Source organism: Eulemur rufifrons, chromosome 3 (assembly GCF_041146395.1).
Source record: "Eulemur rufifrons isolate Redbay chromosome 3, OSU_ERuf_1, whole genome shotgun sequence".
Taxonomy (NCBI): Eukaryota; Metazoa; Chordata; class Mammalia; order Primates; family Lemuridae; genus Eulemur; species Eulemur rufifrons.
In genome coordinates this window covers 51,975,190-51,999,883 of record NC_090985.1, presented here as the reverse complement: position 1 = coordinate 51,999,883, position 24,694 = coordinate 51,975,190, and the positions used below count along the sequence as shown (strand labels likewise).

Here is a 24,694-nt window from a genome sequence, read left to right as displayed (position 1 = left end):
GGGTTTCCCGAGTGGGGGGTGGCTATGGCAGCTGCGCGGCGGCGGCGGCAGCGGCAGCTGAGACGGAGCGCGCGCCCGGCTTTGAATGAGCGGGGCTGGGACTGAACGGGCGGAGCGCGAGCTCGAGGAAGCGACTGGCAGCGCGCGCGCGCGCCTTGCGTGCGCGCGCGGCCCGCGGCAGCTAGGAGCCTCCGCCGGGCGGGCGGGGAGGGGGAGGGGCAGGTGAGTGTGTGCGGTTCGCGCGCGCCCGCGAGGGGCTTTCTTCTCCCTACTCCCACCCCGACCCCAGCCCCAGCCTTAGGGGTGTCATCTGCCCTTCCCGGTCAGCCCTCCGCCTAAGCCTGCACTTCCCGCCCTCCCACCTTCCTTTTCGCCCCTCCACGCGGCCTCCCCCGACGCTTGACCGCTACTCTACTGGTACTGTTTCCGGGTCAGGGTGACCTCTGGGGTGTGGAAACTGACTGGGCGCTGGACCCCGGCGTGCAGCTTTCGCCATGCCGCGCTCATGCGTGGCAGACCGGCCTGCGGGGCACTGGCCCGGAAAACATCCAGTCTCCAAATCCCCATTTGCCCTTCCTTCCTGCCCTCCCTTTACAGGCCTGGCATCTCTCAAGGCAGATTTTAACAAAATCCAAATGCCAGCCCACCTGGCACCCACCTCTGGCAACTTAGAGCATTTCACATGACGCCCTGCGCAAGGCGTCCGCCTGTGTAATCTGAAAACGCTCCTGTTGTTTTTCTCATCTGTGCAGTGGGTATGATTTTTTTTATCAACCAGTTTTATGTGGGTAATCTGAAATTAAACCACTTTAAGTTATGAAACTCTGTCCTTTTGACTCATGCAGGAGACCTTACTCCGCCTTTGTGACAGTCCCAGTGGTGTCACAGATTGGAGGGCCTGACTTTCATTTGCCAGAGATAGTACAGAATGTTCGATTTTACTACCTGCTCTCACACTCCACTTCTGTTTCCTCTTATTTTACTTGCCACTGCCGAACCTTGTGTTTTTCAAATTTGAGTCCAGGTAAATTTTATTTTTGGACTTTGTGATATTTTTTAACGTACTTCAGAGAGTTGCAGACTTAATTTGAGGGTATTCTGTGCTAGATAAAATGGTTTTTCAAATTTTGTTATGAAAAGATTCAGAAATATAGTCTTAAGAATACTTGAAGCACTTGAAGACTTGCTTAATGTGTACTAACAGACTTTAGCTTGGCTTGTTTTATGAATTGTGTTTAATTGAATCTACTGAAAAGATCTCTAGTAGTTTATCAAGAATTACAATTAGAAAAGATACATACAATCTATCAGTTTCTAATGCAGCATTTTTTAAATTGTAAGAAAATTTTTTTCATTTGACATAGCAGAGCTCTCATTCCTATTGATTTCCTAGAGATTTCATTTCTTCAGAAGTCCTTGAGTGAGAATAGGTTGCTTCATAATTTTGAATTTTATTCTGCTACATCTCATTTTTGTATTTTCTTACTAATTTTTAAGGAAATTTTAATTTTAAAATTAGATATTACTATTGCTCAGTTCTAGAAAGTATTTTAAAGCAACCAAAGTGCAAAGTAGCCTAGGATACATACTTACCAAATTGGTGATGGAGAGGGCATTTCAAAAATCACACTGAACCACTGTAAATATAATTAAAAGGTTTCTTAAGTGGGATATGATATAGGGAAAGCCAGGGCTCTGGTTAGGGTCAGTCTCTTTAAATCCTGGGTGAGTGAATCTGAGCCTCACTGTCAACCTCATCTGTTAAATGGGAATAGTGAAAAACCTACCTCTTTTGGTGTTCCTTAGGATTCAGCAAGGTGATAAAACATACATTCTCTGGAACATGTTAAATGCTCAAGGAATGCTATTTTCCTTCCATTGAACAAATATTTCAGTACCTACCAGGTGCCTAGCATTGGCTAAGACCTGGAAATACCAAACTCTGCAAGACTGATGAGGGTCCTGCTTCCTTAGTCCCTTGCATTCCACAGGAGTAAGTGCATGTTCAAGGTCATGACAGTTGAGAGTGAGCACTGGGTTTCACTGTACTGGGTTGGTAGTATTTTCCAGCATCAGGGAAGTGACTGTTATGTAGTAGGTGCAAATATATGTTAATTTAATTGAATCAGAACATTAAGTAAATACAGGTCCCAAAGGATATTCTTGCTTGTAAATCAGTATAATTGATAAAAATCAAAAGTATTGCTTGATTGCATATTCCCCATTGCAGTGCAACTGGTTGGAAGATTTATCTTGGAAATTATAATGTCACTGAATTACTAAGTAGGCTCATTATTAATGAGGTATTCTTGGCTTTTGAATTAAATAGATCTAGATTTGAATCAAGTCATTGGATGTAGGAACATGGGAACACCTCTTACCCTGTTTAAGTCTATGAAATGAAGACAATATCTATTTCATAAGATGGCTTTGTGGATTAAATGAGCTAATATTTAGATAGTGCTTGGTATATAGTAGACAGACAATGAATATTAGTTCTCCTCTTTCATTAATCACAAAAACAAATTTTCCACAGAATGAGGATATTCTTAATTGCTAGGGAGGGAATTCTATTCTGTAATCTATAATAGTCTCATTTTCTTTTTTCCCATTGGAAAACACTTTAAATTTTATTTCCTGTTAGTTACCTTTGAAGTCATTCAAGTTGACAAATACTTATTGAACAATGACACCAACAATATTTGTGGGAAGGTGATGGCTGTGGTTACCAAGACTCCGTATGAAATTTATTCTTAACTCTTCATTCATGTAGATCCCTGAAACCGAACTTTCTTCCCAGTCCTGATATTAAATGTCATCTTCTTTCTTCAAAACATCCTAATATGAGTATCTCCTCCTGAGATACTCTTCCCTTTGTCCCCAGGTGTCACATGGTCTACAGTCCCTTTTCCAGCTTTTTTCTTACAATTTTTCAGAAAATTTTTTGCTAAATTTTCATTTAGGAAAGTTTGCTTTTCTTATGGGGTAGAGAGTTTCATTCTTGACAAATCAGCTTTAAATGAAGATCTTATTCAATATCTTAATTGTTCTGATCATTCTCATAGTGAAGCAATCAAACCTTTCATGTCTGAACTTTCCAAATGTAACTGAAGGTACCAGCGAATAAAATCCTCTAGAGAAAGATTATGCAGAGCAGATAAAATATATAGAAATAACTGTATTATAAAACAGAAAGTGTGAGTTTCTCAGTAAGAGAAAAATACTAGAATTAATAAGACTTTACAATTATCCAGCAAGAAGGAATAAAGGCGTATGCTAGGGAGATTACAGTAGAAATAGGAAAAGAATATGGGCAATATTGGGAAATCAAATAAGGTTTTTTTGGCAATTTGTAAGGGGATAAGAGAGAAAGGAGGAGACAACATTATTGCATTTTTGATTGGGAATGTTTTTGACAGAAGTATTTAAATGACTGAAACAGTGAAATTCTTAATATTCTCCTGGTTCATTTTACTTAAAAGTCGCTATTCTTTCCATCGTCTCAATTAGTAGTCCACTTCCAGGCGTAGGTATTCAGTATGTTCAGCTCATGTGGAAAGACAACTTCCATATGTACAAAAGTATATGGGCATTACTAAGGGAACCTTTTGGAATTCTGTAATTGTACCTTTAATAGTCTACAAGCCTTTTCTAACTCAAGAAATAGAAAGGACTAGGTGTGTTTTGTCTTTAGAAGGAACTGGCAGTTGTGGCTGTACAGAGCAGTCAGGATCAGGTACCATGACAGTTAAGTCCGTTTTACTTGCTTTCTGGTTTTGTTTTGAACTTTTACATTGAGATAGAACATACAAACAGTGTATGCAGTCAAGTATATGGTGCTTGTACCACCCAGATTGAGAGAATAGATCTTAGCTCCCTAATGCTTCCATACCCTGATCAGAGATGACCACTATTTTTTACTGTATAATTTTTAACCCATTCAGTATAATAGTTCATTAGTTGGAAAACTGTATTACATGCTATTTTCAAGACTTAGGAGGTTATGGCTTATATCTAGTAATTAAAAACAAAACTAAGTGCTCTTTGCCTTAATCCCCATGAAATGCATTTTAAAACAGCATGTTATTATAGTAGAGGGATTGTGTATTTATCTAGGATGATTTTGATGCTTATATTTGTAAATGTTATTGCTGATCTTATACTTTTATAAGGTAATTTTAAAAAAACTAGTAAGAATTTCAATTTTAAGAAGAAGGAATATATAGCTATCCCTTTAATGTGGTTACATGAAATTATTAAGTTAGGTTTCATTCCCTTTTAAGTGAATATGTATAGAACTGAAGTACAATTATACTGTTTTTTTTATTTTAGAAAAAAAGTATCAAGTTATTATATATTTTCGCTTTTTGTTTTAAGAAGTTAGTATTAACCAACTGTAGTGATTACTTCTAAAGGTGTTACTACTCATGTGCGGAGAGGCCAGTGTGTCTTAGTTATGACTTCGGTATTAGCTGGTTGCTTCACCTTGAGCAGAACTGTTAACTTCAGTTATCTTAGTTTCCTCATTTAGAAAATTAAGAAGTTGGATGACATATATTATCAAGTTACTCTAACAAAGGAATCATATGATTCTAAATACTTAGTAATTTTCCACCATTGGCCAAAAAAAGGCAAAGCTAAAATAGTAAATTCTCTTATCAGCAACGTCATTCATGTGCAAGTGTGTGTGCACATGTGTGTATGCCTGTGTATTTCTTGTGGCTTGATTTAACATGTGATCTGTTTTACCTCTCAGCTGTAGAAAAATGATCATATCTCATGGATTAACAGATTTTATTTTCCTTTTCCCTCTTTTATATTTATTTTGAGACTCTTAATGGGGTGGGCGCATTTATAGTTACTTAATATATTTAACTTTAACTTCTATAAAAACTCATTTTGGAAGATTTTTAAATAAAATAATAATAGGGTAATACATGCAATACATCTATGGTATAGGTGACTAAAATATGTAAAGAAAAATTCAGAAATAATGGCCATATTTAAAATTCTTGCTAAATAATAACTGTTTTATCATTTTTGAGAATTTTTTTATTCCTAACATTAGTTTAATTAGGAATTAGTTTTATTCCTATCATTAGTTTTCAATTCTTGTAGCATTTCTTTTATTAATATATAGAAATATATCTCATTGTTTAATCATAGGGAGGCCATATTAGTGGGATCTTTAAGGACTCAGACACTAGGACCAGACTCCCTGGGTTCAAATCCCACCTCTATAACTTACCAGCTCTGTGAGTTTGGGCAGGTTACTTAACCCCTCTGTGCCTTGGTTTCTCTATCTAAAATAGGGACAAATAGTACTTGCTTCAAGTCCTTCACAGGGTTCTGGTGAGCATTAATGAGTTATTAAAGATAAAGCATTAAGAAGAGTGCTTGTCATGTAGTAAGAGTTAGCTATTAGAGTATATTGAAATGCTGTTGGGTAATCAGAGTTCTGTTCTGGAGAAATTCTGAAATGTTTCTTATCACTAATTGCCCTATTTTCCTAATGGAAGTTGGTTCTCCAGAAAGAGTAACAAATAATCAATACAAGATAATAATGGTCTTAATGACTTCTTTTAATATTCTAACCGGAATCTGAAAAATTTAAAAATTTAAGTGACATTATATTATTCAAAAATGTCTTACTGGTGTAGTTTAACAGCTTTTTGAGCTGTATTTGAGACACAATAAACACCACATATTTAAAGTGTACCATTTGATTGGTTTTGATGAGATGAATATATATATACATACCTGTGAAACCATCACCACAATCAAAAGAGTAAGTGTATACATTACCTCCAAAAGTTTCGTAGTGCCCCTTAGTAATCCATCCTTCCCACCCTTTCCTGCCCCATCCCAAAGCACCACTGATCTGCTTTCTGTCACTATATATTTCCTTACATTTTCTAGAGTTTTTAAAATACTATATATGGAATCATGCAGCACATACTTTTTTTTTGGTCTGGCTTCTTTCATTCAGCATAATTATTTTGGTATATATCCATGTTATTACTTGTATAATAACAATAGTTCATTCCTTTTTATTGCTGAGTAGTAATCTATTGTATATACTACAATTTGTTTATTCCACTGTTGATGTACATTTGGATTGTTTCCAGTTTGGAGATATTAAAAATAAAGCAGCTATTCAAGTACAAGTCTTTGTATGGGTATACACTTTCATTTATTTTGGATAAATTCCTAAGAGTAGAATGGCTGGTTCATGAGATAGATGTTTGTTTAACTTTGTAAGAAACTGCCAGACTGTTTTTCAAAATTTTACATTCCGACTACTGATAGGAGAGTTCCAGTTGCTCCACATTCTCACTAGTATTTGGTATGGTCATTATTTTCAGTCTGAGTCATTCTGATAGATATCTAATGGTTTTTAACTGGTTTTTTTTTTTTTTTAATTTGCATTTCCCTGATGACTGATGTTGGCCATCATTTTATGTACTTATTTACCATTGTAACTATTCTTTGATGATGTGTCTAGTTAGACCTTTTGTGCTTTTTTAAATTGGGTTGTTTGTAATTGAGTTCCCACAAGTTCTTACATATTCTGGATTCAAGTCCTTTTCCAGACATATGCTTTGTAAAGATTTTTCTCCTAGTCTGTGACTTGTCTTTTCATTCTATTAATAGTGTTTCTGAATTGTATAAGTTTTTAATTTTGATGAAGTCCAATTCATCAGTCTTTTATGGATTGTGCTTTTGGTGTACTATCTAAAAAATTTTTGCCTAACCCAGAGTCCTAAAGATTTTTTTCTATTTTTTCCCTAGAAGGTTTGTAATTTTAGATTTTACATTTAGGTCTGTGATCCATTTTGAGTTACTTCTTGTAAATGGTGCCAGATATGTATTGAAGGTTTTTTGGGGTTTTGTTTTGAGTTTTGCATATGGATATCCAGTTTTTCCAGCACTGATTTTTGAAAAGACTACCATTTTTCCTCCGAACTGCTTTGCATCCTTGTCAAATTTTAGTTGTTCATATGTATGAGGGTCTGTTTCTGTACTAGTTCTATTGATCTATTTGTATATCTTGACTCCAGTACTACACAATTTTGATTACTGTGGCTTTATAACAAGTCTTTAAATCAGGTAGAGCTAGCTGTTCTACTTTGTTCTTTTTCAGTGGTGTTTTGGCTATTATAGGCTCTTTGCATGTCCATATGAATTTTAGAGTTAGCTTGTCCAGTTTTGCAGAATAAGCCTGCTGAGATTTTGATTAGGATTGCATTGAATCTTTAGCTCAATTTGAGGGGATTTGATATCTTAACAACAAGAGTCTGCTAGCCCTGAAAATGTCTTTTAAAATTAATACAGGTCTTTTCAGTTTCTCTCAGCAATATTTGATAGTTTTCAGTGTACAAGTCTTTTTTTAAGATTTATCCCTAAGTATCATATTTTTATGCTCATATAATTTTTTTTAACTTTCAATTTCTGATTGTTTGTTGTTAATGTATAAAAATAGAATTAATGGTGGAGTCCATTGAATTTTTTTCGCAAACACAGTTTTACTTCTTGCTTTCTAATCTAGATGCCTTTTATTTCCCCTTTTTTTTGCTTGACTGCACTGGCTAGAACCTCAACTACCATGTTGAATAGAAATGGTAAAAGCAGACATGCTTGTGTTGTTCATGATCTCAGGGACAAAGTACCCAATTTTTTAATCATTAAGTCTCATGTTACGTAGGTTTTTTTGTAGATGTCCTTGATCAAGTTGAGAATGTTCCCTTCTATACCTAGTTTCCTGCAAATTTTCATCAGGAATGTATGTTGATTTACATTGTTTGAGACTTGTTAAAGGCTTTTTCTGTCTCTATTGAGATGATTATATGTTTTTTCTTTTTTAGTCTGTTAATATGGTGAATTACATTTTATTTTCAACTGTTAAACCAATCCTGCATTCCTGGTATAATCCCTACTTAGTCATGATGTTTTATCCATTTATATATTGTTTGTTTCCCTTTACTGATATTTTGCTAAGGAGTTTTGTATCTATATTCCTAAGATATTATAGCCTATAGTTTTCTTTTCTAGGATTGTCTTTGGATTAGTGTCAGTATAATGCTGGCTTCAAATAATGAGTTGGGAAATATTCCTCCTTCTCCAGTTTTTTGGCAGTTCGTGTAGAATTGGTATCACTCCTTTCTCTGCGTTTGGTAGAATTTACAGTGAAGCCATCTGTGCCTGGAAGATTTTTAACTAAAATTTAATTTCTTTAATAGATAACAGAGATTTTCAGGTTAGCTGTTTCTTTTTGTTGTGCTTTGGTAATTTGTGTCTTTTAGGGAATTTGTCCATTGCATCTCACTTGTCAAATATACGTATAAAGTTGTTTGTAATATTTCTTCAATAACCTTTTAATATCTGCAGACTCTAATATTACCTCTCTCATTCATGATATTGGCAAAATTGTTATAAAGGACATATATTGTATTGTTACATACTTTTGACCCCTTTACCATTGTGAAATCACTACTTTTATACCTGGTCATATTATTTTATCTAAAATCTGTCAGACATTGAAATAGTTAATTCAGCTTTCTTTTGATTAGTGTTAGTACAGTATAGTATATTTTTTCCCATCTTTTTACTTTTAACTTATTTGTATCTTTATATTTAAAATGCATTTCTTTTAGGCAGCATATAGTAGGCTCTTCCTTTTTTCTCCAGTCTAACAATCTCTGCCTTTGAATTGAGATTTTAGACAATTTGCATTTAATGTATTATTGGTATGATTAGGCTTAAGTCTGTCATCTTGCAGTTTGTTTTTGGCTTGTCTCATCTGCTATTTGTCCTCTTTTGTTTTCTGCTGCCTTTTTAATTTAACAGTTTTTAATCTCCCTTGTTGGCTTATTGCAATGTTATGACCAGACCTTACCCCGCAAAGAATATGATTTAGTTGAGTTACTGTGGGTAGGCCCAAGTATCCTTATTTAACAGACCCCCACATTTGTGAACCACTGGATTAGATGAGCTCTATGGTTACTTCCAACTTATTAGTTGTATGCCTTTGGGCAAGTTATTTGACCTCTCTCAATTCAATTTCCTCACCTATAAAATGGACATAAGAACATGTATCTATCTAAAAGTTAAAAATATTTAAAATATTTTGAGTAGTACTGTGTTTATATGGTTCAAACTTCAAAAGTTAAAAAAAGGTTCAGTGTATACTATTTTATACTTTTTGATTTTTAATTGTAAATAAATTTTCTATTCAATAGATAATTTGTTAATAAGTAAAATTATTTTCAAAAAGCACTCAGAATGAAAAGGTTTATTTTCCTCGCAACTATTGAAAATTTTTAAATACCTAGTTTCTTAAATTGCTAATATGATTTACATTAACAATTTTAAAATTTACTATATTTGTAGTTTTTAGAGAAAAGTAAAAATATGTCAGATTTTTCTCAGTGCATAATAGGACTTTTCACCTTGACTTTAGGAGTATGGCTTATGAAGTCAATTTAATGCATTTATTTTTGTGTGTGTGCCTTTTCCACAGGTTTTGATTCCCACCATGGCCATCACACAGTTTCGGTTATTTAAAGTTTGTACGTGCCTAGCAACAGTATTCTCGTTCCTAAAGAGATTAATATGCAGGTAAATAAGTTTTATGTTTAGACTTACCTGTTTATCTACTTGCTGGTTTTGGATATCTTCATAACTTCAAACGGGCAGGATAGATTATGTTTAAGTTAAATATCTTGATTCATTTATTAATCCCTAGTAGTTTTTAAATATTTTTTTCTCTACTTCAGATCTAGAAAGTAGAGGTTCAGTTGTTTTTCTCTCAAATTCTTACATTTTCCATTAAAATAACTTGCATAATACTATAAAATTTAAAAAATAAGCAAACCAACTTTATTATACCATCACAGAGCTTTCATGTACATAATTGTTTCATTATTGGAATGTTTTAAAATGGTAGGTGAAATTAGGCGTAGGTATTTCTGTTTATACAACAATATGAACATTATTTTTATATTAAAAAAACTTTAACAGAAATTCTAAACAAAATAGATTTGTCTCTTAAATGACACTCCAGAATATGCAGGTAGTCCAGGGCACAAAAATCATTTTGCTTTAGTAGGTCTTCTGTAGACTCCAGTTCCTTCTATTTCATCACGGGACCATACCCTAGAGCTATAGTTTCTAAACTATGTGCTGAGGCACCTCGGGGCTTCACATGAAGTTCATGGGTCTACCATACAATATTTTAGATTTTCATTGAAAAATAGCGATATTGATAGTCAACATCTGTTGAACACTGCATAGACTCCTAACTCAAGATAGTTCATATTTGCAACATTAAATCCTGCAGCATTTTTTATGATGATGTTCTTGAATATTTGAGATAAGTTTTTATTTACTTTTGGTTTTATTTACTTTTACATTTTTGGTGACATCTGCAAAGCTAGGATTTTAGGTTGTAATTAAAAGCAAGTACTGCACCAAAATGAATGTAGAACAGAAAACGGGAGTGATGGTCTCTAATCTGATTCCAAGGCTTGAGAAGCTGTGCAGTGTCCAACAGGCTATATATACATTTCATTAGTAAGTATAATCATTGTGGTTAGTTAAGAATGAAATACAAATATTATTTTTTTCTTTAAATTTGTGTGTATTTTTTAAATGGCCACTAAGCAGTTAGGATATACATAAGTATTAAGTTGTTTGGTCCTTAACTATTCAGTGGAACTCTTAGGTATTCCTTTTGGCCTAAGGGTACTGTGAAAAAATTACACACCAAGAGTAGAGTATAGTGAAAGAGGACATGGACAGCAATCAGCTCTCTTTTTAATAGACATGATTTAAAAGTTATACACAAGAATTCTGTTCACAGCCTGTTGTCCAGAGCTTAGTCATGCCCTCCCCCGCCACCTTCAAGGAAGGCTAGGAAATGACCTTTTGATAGCTGCTAAAACTCTGAGAATTAAGTGCCATTGAATTTATTGCTAGAAGTAGGGTGGTCTGGGATTTAAAAAAATTAAAAAGTCCAGGGTATTGCAATGGAAACAAGTGGATAAAGTAGAGTAGAGATGATCACTGGAGAAGGAGAAATCAAGAAAAATGGAAAATTTAGGTGGTTGACTGTTGAAATCACCCAAGAGGGCAGGATTTGGGATGTAGAAAAAATAGTGAACTAAGTGTTTAAATCATCAAGGAATGATGAGGAATTGCCAGAAATTCACTAGGTAAAGCAGGATAAAAATGGGTATTAATTACCAGAAGGCAGAAAGTTAAAAGAAGCATTGTGTTAACAGTGGTGATAAATTATAGGTGTTTTCTTTTTGCACCTGTATTTTCTACAATTATTATTGAGTATAGATTGCTTTTAGAAATAAGAAGTTACACATTGATTTTAAAAATATTAATGATATTTCTGTTGTCACTATAAATTTCTGTTGTCAATGCAAATTATTTAGGATTGATTATAAGTTCAGTTTTAAAGAAAACAGACCATATGTTGGGATAAGTTTCTCTTAGGTGTCAGAAGGAACCTAGATCATATGTTCAAAAATGCCAGGCTTATGTCATAAATTTCATTAAGAGACTATATTACTTTTATGTTCATCCTTTAAACAAAGTATAACTTCCAATCTTGTAACAAAAATAGCTGACTTTATCAATTAGCTCTTGGTAGATTCTTTATAGATTATTTGACATGAAGCAAATGACTGTCTTTTTTAATGTTTTGCTATGTAGCAGGCACCGTAGACTGTGCTTTAAATATGTCAATTAAATCCTCACAACAACCTTGCAGAAGTGGATTTGAATACCTGCATTTTACAGATGAGGCTATTGAGTCTGAGAGGTTAGGTAATTCTAACTAGACATAATAGAAGTAATATTGAAAACTATGGTTTATACAGATTCCACAGCGCATGTTCTTAAAAACTCAGTCACAGTATACCCTGTTTAATGTAGTACTCTTCCTACTAATCCTTAAAACTCAGTTACAGTTTGGTTCAAACCAGTGATTTTCAAATTTTTTAATAGTTTAATAGTTAATCTTACCAAGAAACACAATATGTAAACCATAAAAGTCAAGCCACTGTTAAAACAGTGTAGGTGGCCCAGAACTTCACCTACAGAACCCACAGCACTCTGAGGAGCTTGCATTTTTGTTTTTGGCTTTACATTCCTCCTAAGTTTATCTACAGTTGAGTCCTAAGCCAGAAAGCAGTTATGTTGTGTGGCCAAGATTTTAAAAACATTCACAATGTATCTGATCCATGATTTTTCTTTTTATTGTACCTTAATGAGCAACTGTTAATTATTAAAAATCAATAATTATAAAATTGAGAAAGATCTTGTTTTATAAGCCTAAAATTACTGTTTTTAGTACTTTTTACCATATTTATTTTGGTAGTTCTTCAAATAAATTACTTCATTTTTGTTTCAGATCTGGCAGAGGACGGAAATTAAGTGGAGACCAAATAACTTTGCCAACTACAGTTGATTATTCATCAGTTCCTAAGCAGGTAATTTTTGTCTTGAGGGATTGAATAAATATTTCAGAATAGTATTTTCAAGCTAGATTGCAGATCATTAGTAGGTCATAAAATTAATTCGATAGGATTTTTGTTGCTGTTATATTTTTCAATTCTAAAATTTCTATTTGGTTCTTCATTTTATCTTCTATTTCTTTACTGATATTTTCTATTTTGTGTTCATTGGTGTCAAGTGTTTGACATTGCTTGTTGGGGCATTTTTATTTTATAATAGCTATTTTAAAGTCTTAAATAATTCCAAAATTTATATCATTTTGGGGTTGACATCTATCTGTTGATTAATTTTCCATGTGAATTGAGATTTGTTAATTCTTTGCTGAATAATTCTGGATTATTTCATGAGTGTTTTGAGATTTTTGTCTTATTTAAATCCTGTGGAGAATGTTGATATTTCTTGTGTTAGCAGGCAATCAATATGAGGAGGCTTAGATGCAAAATTTTGGTCCTCCTTCTGTGTGCTGTAGTTCTAGTATTAGTTCAGTGTTCAAAACATTTGCTTTTGTTTTACTTTTTTGTTTGTTTGTTTTTTTTAATGGACAGAATAGAATACAACAGAGGATATCAGAATGTCTAGCCCACAATTAAAAGCATTTTTAAACTTTTGATCTAGTTTTGGTATGTGATATGAAATATATATTTTCTTGTGAGTAAAAAAAGCTTGAAAGCCAGTTTAGAAAGCCCATTTTTCTAATAAATGATTAATGAGATGTTCATTAGGTTTCTCCTTTGTGGCTGACAATGGCAATAATTTAATTTAGACAGATGTCGAAGAGTGGACTTCCTGGGATGAAGACGCACCTACAAGTGTAAAGATTGAAGGAGGGAATGGGAATGTGGCAACACAACAAAATACTTTGGAACAATTGGAGCCTGACTATTTTAAGGACATGACACCAACTATTAGGAAAACTCAGAAGGTATGTTAAAGATTTGTGCTTTTGGAGATTAAGCTACTTTTCAGATTCCTGTAGTTAAAATTAGACAATATAATTAATATTTATTAGAAAGCCTATTTCTGATTATCAATGTTTGGTGTTTTCTGTCATATTAAATAAGAGTTTTATATATTTACATGACCTAGATATAGATCTATTAAGTTGTACCTGAGGTATTTTAAAATTATATCTATGTATTTATTGAAATCCTATATGTCACTTCAGTCTCTGCTGTGAAGACTAAGCTTGAATAAGGTAACAGTTCTAACAAGTTTACAGTTCAGTAATATCTACAAACTGATAAGTGGTTTCCATGGTTTGTAACCATTATAAAACTGATACCCTAAGAATTTAGGAATAATTGTTGTGAGTTTGTGTTAGTCATCCACATGTTATTTAAATCCCTTTTGAGTTGAATATGAAAGATCACTTAGAGATTTAGGGAATTATTGGGAAAAGAACAATGGCTGGGCATTTTCTTTCTTTTTATCAAAATAGTGCTTGTACTTCTTTTTTAAATCAAAAAATGTAGAAGGGTCTGTAATGTAAAGTGACAGACTTTTATCCCACCATTCTTCTTGGCCAGTTCTACTGCCCAGAAGCAGCCACTCAATAACCTTTGCTGTTTGGGCTTCTTCTAGTGTTTGTCATCATTATCTATCAATAATATGCTTATATTGTTATTTCTTAACTTAGCAATCACTGACATTGTCCATTGATGTCATACTATGATAAATGAAGATTTATTTCATACTGCCCTTCTCTTCCCACTCCTTCAAATATTGTAATGTTGTTATTCCAGTTTACCTCACCAGTCACTCTCTTATTTCAGAAAAACACACAGTTCCATTTCCTGTTGAAACACAGAAAATATTTCTTACGTATATACTTTATAAAATAAGGAAATTATTTATTCCATACTTCCTAATACAGTTCCTCACCCTCTTCTACCTCGCAGCTGGTTTCAGTTGTACATTTATTTTTATATTGTTTAGGTTGATAACATTTACATTCTTTTTTTCTTGAGATGTTCAAATATCTCAATGATGAAAAGCATTAAATTATGTATTTTTCAAGAATCCAAATTTCTTAGTAGATGAATACCTTGTATCATGGAAGTATATTGCTACTCTCAGTAGGAACGTAGTATATTACAATAATGCTTTATTAATTAGAATGGAAATACTTTTAATAAAAGCTACAAAGTATCAAATAAATGTATTCTAATATTACTGGACAGAAAAAGTTAACAAATTCATAGATATCCCACATGCTGAGAGAGCTGGGTATACTTTTGGCAGGATATGATACATGTTCTTATTTAATACAGTAACAAAAACTGACTATATCTTCGGGGTCTGGGGAAAGTGGAGAAGTAAAGAAGATGGGAATTTATTTTTTTTAAAAAATGAAATACAGCTTTTTTTAGTATATAACTGATTTGTGTGACAATTGCCTGGGAATTTGGATACTCTTTACAGACTCTTTTTATTTTAGTGTTTACATTGTAAATTAAAAAAAAAGAAAGATACAGCATATTTTAAGTAATTACAAATACTTTGGTTGATAATTTGTCTACTTTTATATAGTGATATGTAAAATATACCCATAATAACATTTCAATTAATCTTTCAGATCGTTATTAAGAAGAGAGAACCATTAAATTTTGGCATCCCAGATGGTAGCACAGGTTTCTCTAGTAGATTAGCAGCTACACAAGATATGCCTTTCATTCATCAATCTGTAAGTATGTTAATGGATCTAGGGAAAGACTTAGCTTTGTTTCTGTTTTCTTTAAAGGAGAGGAAAAAACTGTAAGTTAATTGAACATAGTATTTATATTTCTGTGACTTTGAAACAGGCTTAGCATTTTGAGAGAAGTTAATCTGGAGTTTTACCAATCCTAACCTTTTATGAGATTGTAAATTACATCAGATATTAAGATCAGGGTCCTGTTGTACACATGAAAGGTAAAGAAGAGATGTTTTTAAGAACTTCAAAGAGATTACCACTAAAATTGGAGATTAATCTTAATAGTAGCTTATTTTTAAGTGAGTGATGTATTGTTTTCCTCATAGAGTTTATTTATATTTAAAGTGTGATTTGATTTAAAATGGATTTGACTTAAAGGAAACTTTTTAAAGGGAAAAAGTAGTGAAGAAAGTAGACAACTGAGGTTCTTATCCTTGGGAGCATATCAGAATCAGCTTTGGAGTTTTTTAAAAACACAAATGTCCAGACCCCTCCCCACCTAAGCTTAAATAAGCTTTGATTGATTGACTATATTAGTTATCTATTGCCGTGTAACAACCCCAAATTTAGTGACTTGAAACAATCATAGATATTTATTATCTTACACAGTTTCTGTGGATCAGAAATCCAGGTGACTAAAATAGGTGATTCTGACTCAGGGTTTCTAATGAGCTTGCAAACTAGTCGCTGGGCTGGGGCTGCAGTTATCTGAAGGCTTGATTGAGGTTGAAGGATTCATTTTGAAAGTGGCTCACTTACATGCCTGGCAAAGTAATGCTGGTCATTTACATAAAGCCTTAGTTCCTTGCCATGGACTTCTCCATGGGGCTGCTTGAATTTCCTCAAACGGCTGACTTTCCCAAAATCAGTGATATGAGAGAGGGAGAGCACATGCTCATGGGTAAGGGTGATGCTACAGTGCCTTTTTATGACACAGTTTTATAAGTGATAATCCCGTCACCTCCACGTTATTTTATGCATGAGAAATCAGTTACTAAATCCAGCCCACGTGCAAGCCTCCACCTCTTGAAGAAAGGAGTGTCAAAGATTTTGTGGACATCTTTTTAAACTACCACATCTGTCTGTCAATCTATGTATTTCATTTATTTGTTTAAACTGCACAGGTGCTTCTGAGGCCCCTCTCCCCAGGGGACCCATGTTTATTTATGTTTTTAATTCATTGATCAACAACTGTTTTTACTAGTGCCAGATCCTGTGCAAGGTGCCAGTAATAACAGTGGTAAGTAAGCAGAACAGGCGGTCTTTTCCTCAGAAGAATGCAGTCTAGTGGGGGAGGTATAGTATTAAATAAATGATCACATTCATAAATATAATTACAAACTTTGATAACTCCTATGCAGTTTCCTGATGTTCTGAGAGCATAACACCTATAGATTTTTTTTTTTTTTTGAATAACATGGCATCATAATGTTTGATTTTTTATATTTCTCAGTTTTAACCTTTACCTCATGTATGTTTGATCCATAATGGTAAAGTAGTTCAGCCTACCCATGGAATTAGCAATGTTTGCCACCTAACTGTAATTATGTTATTGTAATAGTAATATAGCTCATTGTAAAGTTGTAAATATATAGCCACTTACAGAGATGGAAAGGGGTAAATAGGGTAGGTGGAGAATGTCTCCAGTGCTATTTCCATATATTGTCCTCGCAAGCAGACAAAATAAAGGGTTATTATATAGGAGAAAATGGTAACCTATTATTATTTTTTTTTTTTTAAGAAATGATGTCTCATTCTATCACCCAGGCTGGAGTGAAATGGCAAAATCATAGGTCACTGCAACCTCAAACTCCTGGGCTCAAGTGATCCTCCCCCCTCAGCCTTCAGGGTAGCTGGGACTATAAGCACGCACCACCACACCCAGCTAATTTTTTAAAAAATGTCTTTAATGATGGGGTCTCTTTATGTTGCCCAAGCTGGTCTCAAGCTCCTGGCCTTAAGTAATCCTCCTGCCTTAGCCTCCCCTGCACATTCTGTTTTTCCTTCTAGAATTCATTGTTGTTACAAGAGCTGTTTTTATACTAAAGATAATTAACTTTTTACTATCATCTTTTTCACTTTTTCAGTTTGTTGTAGGCTTTATAATTTGGTTTTGATGTTTTCGATGAGCAGATGTATTTAGTTTTTATGTACGCCAGTCTATCAGTGTTACCCTTACAACTTTTTCATCTTTTACTTAGAAGGCCATCTCTACTAAAGGATCAGATATCACCCTTTTTAATGATCTTAATAGTTTCACTTTTTTTTAATCTAAATGTTTTATGTACACTAACAACAGTCAAACACCTCAGTGGAAAATGGATAAATATTATGAGTGGAAAATTACAAACAAGAAATAGACATAACCTAATATGAAGAAAAATTTTATCGTACTAGTTCTTGAGGAGATTCAAAGTAAAATAACAAGATACCATTTTTAAATCTTATCAAATTAGCAAAGCTAGAAAAGAAGGCCGTTATCAGTATGACAAAGGTACAAGGAAACAAGTCTACCTACTGCAGTCAAGAGGATAAGCTGGCACAATATTTCAAGACTCATTTATTTGCCCTTTATTTCAGTAGCTTTAAAATGCTCCTTTTCACTGATTTAGCTATTTTACTTTGAGAAACTTAAACAGATAATCAGAAATATTTTAAGAATTTGGCCGGGCGCGGTGGCTCACGCCTGTAATCCTAGCTCTCTGGGAGGCCGAGGTGGGCGGATTGTTTGAGCTCAGGAGTTCGAGACCAGCCTGAGCAAGAGCGAGACCCCATCTCTACTAAAAATAGAAAGAAATTATATGGACAGCTAAAAATATATATAGAAAAAAAAATTAGCCGGGCATGGTGGTGCATGCCTGTAATCCCAGCTACTCGGGAGGCTGAGGCAGGAGGATCACTTGAGCCCAGGAGTTTGAGGTTGCTGTGAGCTAGGCTGACGCCACGGCACTCACTCTAGCCTGGGCAACAGAGTGAGACTCTGTCTCAAAAAAAAAAAAAAAAAAAAGAATTTTAACAGAGGATGGTATTAAATTTATGGTCAGGGGAAGAAAACTCAAAACATTTTATTTCATTTCTAGGGGTAAGTACTCAGAACAGAATATGATAAATCTGTTCACAGATTGGTACCAGTTATTTTACATACATAATCACATCCACACCTAACTAAATGTCCTGAAATGACAATTTCCATTGGTTCTTGGAAGAAAAAAATGAACTTTTTAGAGATCTTACCTGGGTAATAGTGGAAGGTAGTGACAAGCCTGATGATACCAAGTAAGTAGGACAGGGAAAAGGAAGCATGATACAGAAGAAATATTCCAATAAAGATAAAATTTTCCTGATTTGTCATTTCTGCCAAGTATTGAGACAGTGAGTGCCGTTGACAAATCTTTTATAAAGTACATATGCTTAAATGAAGATGATTGTGCTAGTTTTTAAACTTCAGCTTCTTGCAGTTCTACTCAGCATAGATTAGTCCAGTCAAGCATTTCTGATTCAGTCTGGGATCAGTCTCCTCTCTCTATCCCTAACCCCTTCATCTTACTAAAGAGAGAGAAAAAAAAAAACAGAAAGAAGAAATATTCTATTCTTGTCCATTCCAAACTAAAGTCAGCAAAAGAAGAAGGTTGAACATAAAAGAGTATCCCATAAAACCTAAAATATTGGAAGAAAGCTAGACTTGCCTAGAACTGTTTAGCACTGAATGTCATGCATCACAGGAAACCCCTTAGTTATAGGCACACCAGGGGCCATATCATTTGTGTCTTTTTATAGGAATTTGAGAAGCCACTGGAGAGTGACAAGTTCTGAGTTATGTTTTAAAAGATACTCTTCTTGACTGCTGTGTGGAGAAAGGATGGCTCTTTAATATTTTAGTTTTGTTTTTCATTGTAGTCTGAATTGGGTGACTTAGATACCTGGCAGGAAAACACCAATGCATGGGAAGAAGAAGAAGATGCAGCCTGGCAAGCAGAAGAAGTTCTGAGGTATGAGTGATATTTACATTGCAACCTGAGTAGAAGAACTAGATTTGTTCCCTGTTGTGTTTAAAGTCAAGGAAGCCTATGCTGCCAGATAATTATATTTTTCTTCATTCTTCCTCAATTGGTCCTCAGATAATGGGGACTTTTTTTGTATTTCAGACTGCATATGCTGTTTTATATGATTAATACTTCACAGAAACCAAGACTTTTAAGCACTATAGGAACATAAGAATAATAATTTTATTAATTACAAGTGAAATCTTTTACATATATACACCATATTGCAATCTTAATACAGCCTGCTATGAAAGGTGAGCCACCACTGTATATTCTTCTAAGTCAGAAGATAATTATTTTTATTTCCTCATAGTCTAGCATAGTGCACAGCACTGTACATCTGAATACAAATAACTTATGTAGCACTCCACCTTTGTACATATATCTTAAATGAGGTCTGTAAAAGCCCTGTGAGGTAGATAATATAAGTCATGAACTGCCCATTCTACAGAAAATACTGTTCTGGAGATTTTAAAGTTCATTTTTATTGGTTGTTGCATTCTTCTTTCTTTGTTTTTGTGAGCAATAAACTTAGTTCTTGCTACTTCTACATTAGGCCAAAGAGTAAAGAGAAAATTTATTTTAAAGGAGCACTTGTGAATTTGATCACTGATGAAAACTCAGATATTTAAGTGTATCCAAATTACTTATGCATTTTAAAAAATAATATAGTAAAATACAGCTATTTTTTTTTATTTTAAAATTAAGATCATTTTTACCACAGGGATAGAAAATGAATTAATTACTCTTTAATTATAACAAAACAACTTTTTATATTTTCCTGTCTTGTCTGTGTCAGTGAATTACAATCACCAGAACAACCAGCAGAGGGTGCAGTTAAATAACTGGAAGTTATGGCTAATTTTTTTTTGTTGTTTTTTTTTTTTAAATCCTGTCTTTTCTGTTTTTAGCAAGTCTTTTTTTGACACGGGAGTAGGGATGTCACATTTTATAATTCAGTAAGTAAAGTTGACTTTACTGACAGAGGTTTGTTTTTTTTTTTTTTTTTTTTTTGCGACAGAGTCCTGCTCTGTTGCCCAGGCTAGAGTGAGTGCCATTGCGTCAGCCTAGCTCACAGCAACCTCAAACTCCTGGGCTTAGGCGATCCTACTGCCTCAGCCTCTCGAGTAGCTGGGACTACAGGCATGCGCCACCATGCCTGGCTAATTTTTTTTTTTCTATATATATTTTTAGTTGGCCAGATAATTTCTTTCTATTTTTAGTAGAGATGGGGTCTCACTCTTGCTCAGGCTGGTCTCAAACTCCTGACCTAGAGCGATCCACTTGCCTCGGCCTCCCAGAGTGCTAGGATTACAGGAGTGAGCCACTGCGCCCGGCCAACTGACAGACTTTTTAATTTGGTTCCTATTTTGTCAGTGTAACTCATCTTTTATAAAGGAAATATTTTTAAAATTTGGATCATCAAAAAAGATGTCTTTTTTTATTCTGTTCATTTCTTAATACAAATCATAGATACAGAAGTATGAATATTTCAAAACATTTTGGGGATTCTAGTGATTATTAGTGTCATTAACCACAATGATAAAGGAAGGGTCTGTTCATTTTGAATCCAGTAATTTTAATGACAGCCCTGTAGAGTTTATGCCATGAGTTTACAAGTATCTTAACACTGACTACACAAAAACCTCTATTACATCCTATCTTCTTCCTCCCTAAAGAAAACAAAGCAAACGAAAAATAAAAAAAAAAAAAAACAACTAATGTTTTACATTATAATGACAGATTGGGAAAGTTAGCCTATTAGTAATAGGCATGCTTTATGCTACAAGTTGCACAAGAAGAGCTAAAGGGTAATGGAGGCTTCCATACATCATTACTGCCCCGTATGAACACTGAGCATTTTAGAAGTGTACCCACATTCCGTATCTTCTAACTTTGACCCTTTTTCCTATTGCCACCTTAAAATACTGCCAATACTGTGATTAATATTGTTAAGGAAGAAAATTCTAGTACTTTAATAATTCTGGACATGAATCTAAACAGGTAAAATATATTTTTGTTTGCAGTGATCTCTAAATTGTCTCTTGTGCCAGGAACATTAGTTTTTGATACAGGTTGAGTATACTTTTCTGAAATACTTGGGAGGACCAGAAGTGTTGCAGATTTTGGATTTTTTTAAACTACAGTGTTTGCATTATACTTAGTGGTTGAACATCCAAATCTGAAAATCCAAAATGCTCACTAGAGCATCATATAGATGCTCAAAAAGTGTCAGGTTTTGGAGTACTTTGGATTTCAGATTTTTAGATTTGGGATGCTCAACCTGTATTTTTACATTACAGCTAATAACCAGATTAAAGCTTGATTATCATATTTGTTTATAACCTATCCAGCCCTTTATAGTTCTTGTCCTTTCTCCCTTTCTGCTTCTGGTATTGTAACTTTTTAGTGCATACTATCAGTTTTTCTTGAAAGTAAACAGTAGTAAAAAGTAGATTTTCTTTAACTATTCTTTAGAAACTTAATGGATGATGAAAGTCAAAATGTTGCCAAAAATAAGTTTCTCTACTTTCTTGAATCTAGGTCATTCATAACTCTGCCTACTCCCATTTATAATTGTGATTGAAAATTGTCTACACATTTCACTCATTATGGTCAACTTTGAACAGTCATATATATAGTTAATCCACTCTGGATTTTTCTGCATATAACTTAGTGTTGCCTGTCCCATGCCCAGTTGTAACCTATAGCTTCCCTCCTCAACCTTGCATACTTCTTGAATTATTTTCTCACATCCTAACCCTTCAGATCCAGGACCAATTTATGTTCCGTCTTCTCCCCTTCTCCCCTGTTTAATCACCCTACCTCCACTTCCCTACACAAATCAATCAATAAAGACAGAGGTTTAGTGGAGTTATAGAGGGGATAGGAGAAGGTATGTATTTCATAATGTGTAATTGGGAAATACTTACCACTCTGCCCCTTAGCAGAGCTGGTCAAATGTTAATCCTGAAATCAAGTTTCTAGCTTCTAGGTGGAAGATGTGTCTTAAGTTTCCTTTTTCTTTTTGGAGTGTGTTCTGCACAACCACGTTCATCCTGTTTTTAACTATTATAATAACAGAAGAATTAATCCTCACTATCAAGCTTTTCTGAATGGTATTCCCCCAAAAAGATGTGGCTCAGTGGAAGTAGTGCTTTAGTAGAAATAATCCGAAGAAGAGGCGTCAAAAGATTATGGGTTCTTTATCCCTGCACTTAATCCTATGGCTTTGGGCAAGTCACTTAGCCTTTGTGCCTCATTTTAGCTATTTGTAAAATAGAAAATAATACCTATTCTATTTTGCAAGGTATATTCTAAGGATTAAAAGAAATACTATTTTTGAAAATATTTGAAATTTTCAAAACAGTGAGAAGATTCAAGACTTGAAATCTTTATTTGATGAGAGTAAAAAGGCACTGTTATTTCTTTCTGGAATTTATTTGCCATTTTACCTATGTGATACTCTGTAAATGTAACAATTTGATTATGTGTCTTTTCAGGCAGCAGAAAATAGCAGACAGAGAAAAGAGAGCAGCAGAACAACAAAGGAAGAAAATGGAAAAGGAAGCACAGCGGTTAATGAAGAAGGAACAAAACAAAATTGGTGTGAAACTTTCATAACAAATGTTCTTCAGATATTATAGTGCCAGTGGGAGAAATCTGAGCTCCACAACCCAAACAACATTTGTATGGATTTAAGAGTATTTTCAGAATGCAAACACGCTGCTTGATTTTAATGCATTCATCAGGCCATCCGGGACACCAGGATTCTCCCAAAATACCTTGAATTCTTAGGGATTGAGACTCAAAAAAAAACAAAAAGACTTATGAGACAATATTTTCTTCAACATGCTCCAAATATAAGACAATTGTTTGCTGTACAGAAATTATCACAAATGGAATATAACAGTACCTCTGAAGCTGATGTTTCAAGCTAAATAAATGGGTATAAATAATTTTATGGTAGAAAAGAATTCTGCTGTCTGTTATGATTTCCTTCAATGTGTGTAATAATAAAATAAATAATTTTAATATTCTTTTGTTTCCATGGTTATCTGACTTAAATTAGACAAATCGTAGGGCTTTAACTTTCTTATTTTTGTTGTCAGAAGCTGGTGTTGGCATACATTTCCTCAAATTTGAATTGGTATTTATGTTTGATACAACGTTAAGGAATTTCATGATTTTGGTTTTCATGAAAATGACATTAAATGCAATAATTTTATTTATAAAGATTTTGTAAATCATTGTTTTCTTTTGGATACTGTTGTAATGTTATACAAATTTGTAATTTATATTGCATGTATAAACATTGAAAATCAAAATGAAAAATTTGCTTTATATTATTATGACTTGTGAGTTTTAAGAACTAGTATTAGTAGTTTTTCCCTTTCGTTATAGATTTTAAGATGTTATAGTATCTTTAAGTAACTTAGTTCTTACCTCCAAAGCCATTAATTTACAAATGCAGAAAGACTTCATTTTTAATATTTTAAAACTTTTAGATGGTATCTGTATCAGTTTTATATATCTGACATTATGCAGGTTACCTGTGTTGTTGGCTAAGATAATATTGATTCATTAAATTATAAACCAAGATAGGACCAATAATCTTTTATTTATGGTGTTGATTGGCTCCAAAATAGTCTTAAAGAAATAGTTACATAGTATGTTCAAAGGGTAAAAAAAGTCACAGATTTGATAGTTTAAAATCCTGTTAACTTTTTCTCCACAATTAAAATACAACTGGCCTGATTTTCTATGGTTTTAGAATTTTTAAAGACTAAGTTATTGCCTAAAATTAACATTTTATGGAGTTTTAAAATGTCATAGACAATATACAGGCCAAATGTTGCTAATATATTTTAATTAAAGTAATATTTCATGGAAAAGTCTTAAAACTCTACAATGAGAGCTCACTAGGTCTTTTAGCCTAAGCTTCTAGACTAAATGTGATTATAGAGTAAGTTGAAATTTAATTTTGATAGAGAGCTTGTTAGAGCCCCAAACCACATTTTCAGTTATCATGTTTATTAGAGTTTCTGCCAGTAAACTCCCAATTAAATAGAATTGGACTCAAATTTTTAATAATGTATTCTCTTCCGCTTTTGTATTTATTTTTAGTTCTATTATGGGAATACTACATGATTTCTCTAAATTTGTGGTTTATAAAGGATAATTTTATTGAGTAAATTATTTATACTGCTTTTCCCCAATAGCTAAAAATATTTAAGTCTGCTTGGTCATGATTTTCATGTGTACAAGGTTTTGTTTTTTTGTTTGGCTCTTTGGTTTTATTTGGAAATAAAAACTGGTTAGAAGTTGTAGTTTGTACAACAAATTAGGAAGAAACAGATTTTTCTCATAGGAAGAATAGACAACAATTCTGGAATTTTTTGGCTACTGTTGTGTAAACTAAATTTCTGTA

At 33.7% G+C, this 24,694-nt stretch overlaps 1 protein-coding gene across 3 annotated transcripts; it reads left to right on the top strand.

Moving 5' to 3' along the window:
- On the top strand, positions 1–24,336 carry EBAG9 (estrogen receptor binding site associated antigen 9). Of its 3 annotated transcripts, none has more exons than XM_069466086.1 (7): positions 1–222; positions 9,521–9,618; positions 12,425–12,503; positions 13,292–13,450; positions 15,104–15,211; positions 19,118–19,209; positions 22,767–24,336. In XM_069466086.1, exons 2-7 carry the CDS (start codon positions 9,536–9,538, stop codon positions 22,885–22,887), a joined length of 642 nt encoding a protein of 213 aa, XP_069322187.1. In that variant the 5' UTR covers positions 1–222; positions 9,521–9,535; the 3' UTR covers positions 22,888–24,336. The 3 variants fall into 3 exon arrangements, with proteins under 3 accessions (XP_069322187.1, XP_069322183.1, XP_069322184.1); XM_069466082.1 differs by lacking the exon at positions 1–222 and adding an exon at positions 478–755; XM_069466083.1 differs by lacking the exon at positions 1–222 and adding an exon at positions 478–1,018.
- The last annotated feature ends 358 nt before the right edge of the window (positions 24,337–24,694 follow it).

What these genes read in the sequence shown, in the direction of transcription:
- EBAG9 (XM_069466086.1), top strand. Translation starts at nt 9,536, where the DNA reads ATGGCCATCACACAGTTTCGGTTATTTAAAGTTTGTACGTGCCTAGCA. An exon ending in CTATTAGGAAAACTCAGAAG is followed by an intron (nt 13,451 to 15,103) that starts GTATGTTAAAGA and finishes TTAATCTTTCAG; the next exon opens with ATCGTTATTAAGAAGAGAGA. An exon ending in TGCCTTTCATTCATCAATCT is followed by an intron (nt 15,212 to 19,117) that starts GTAAGTATGTTA and finishes TTTTCATTGTAG; the next exon opens with TCTGAATTGGGTGACTTAGA.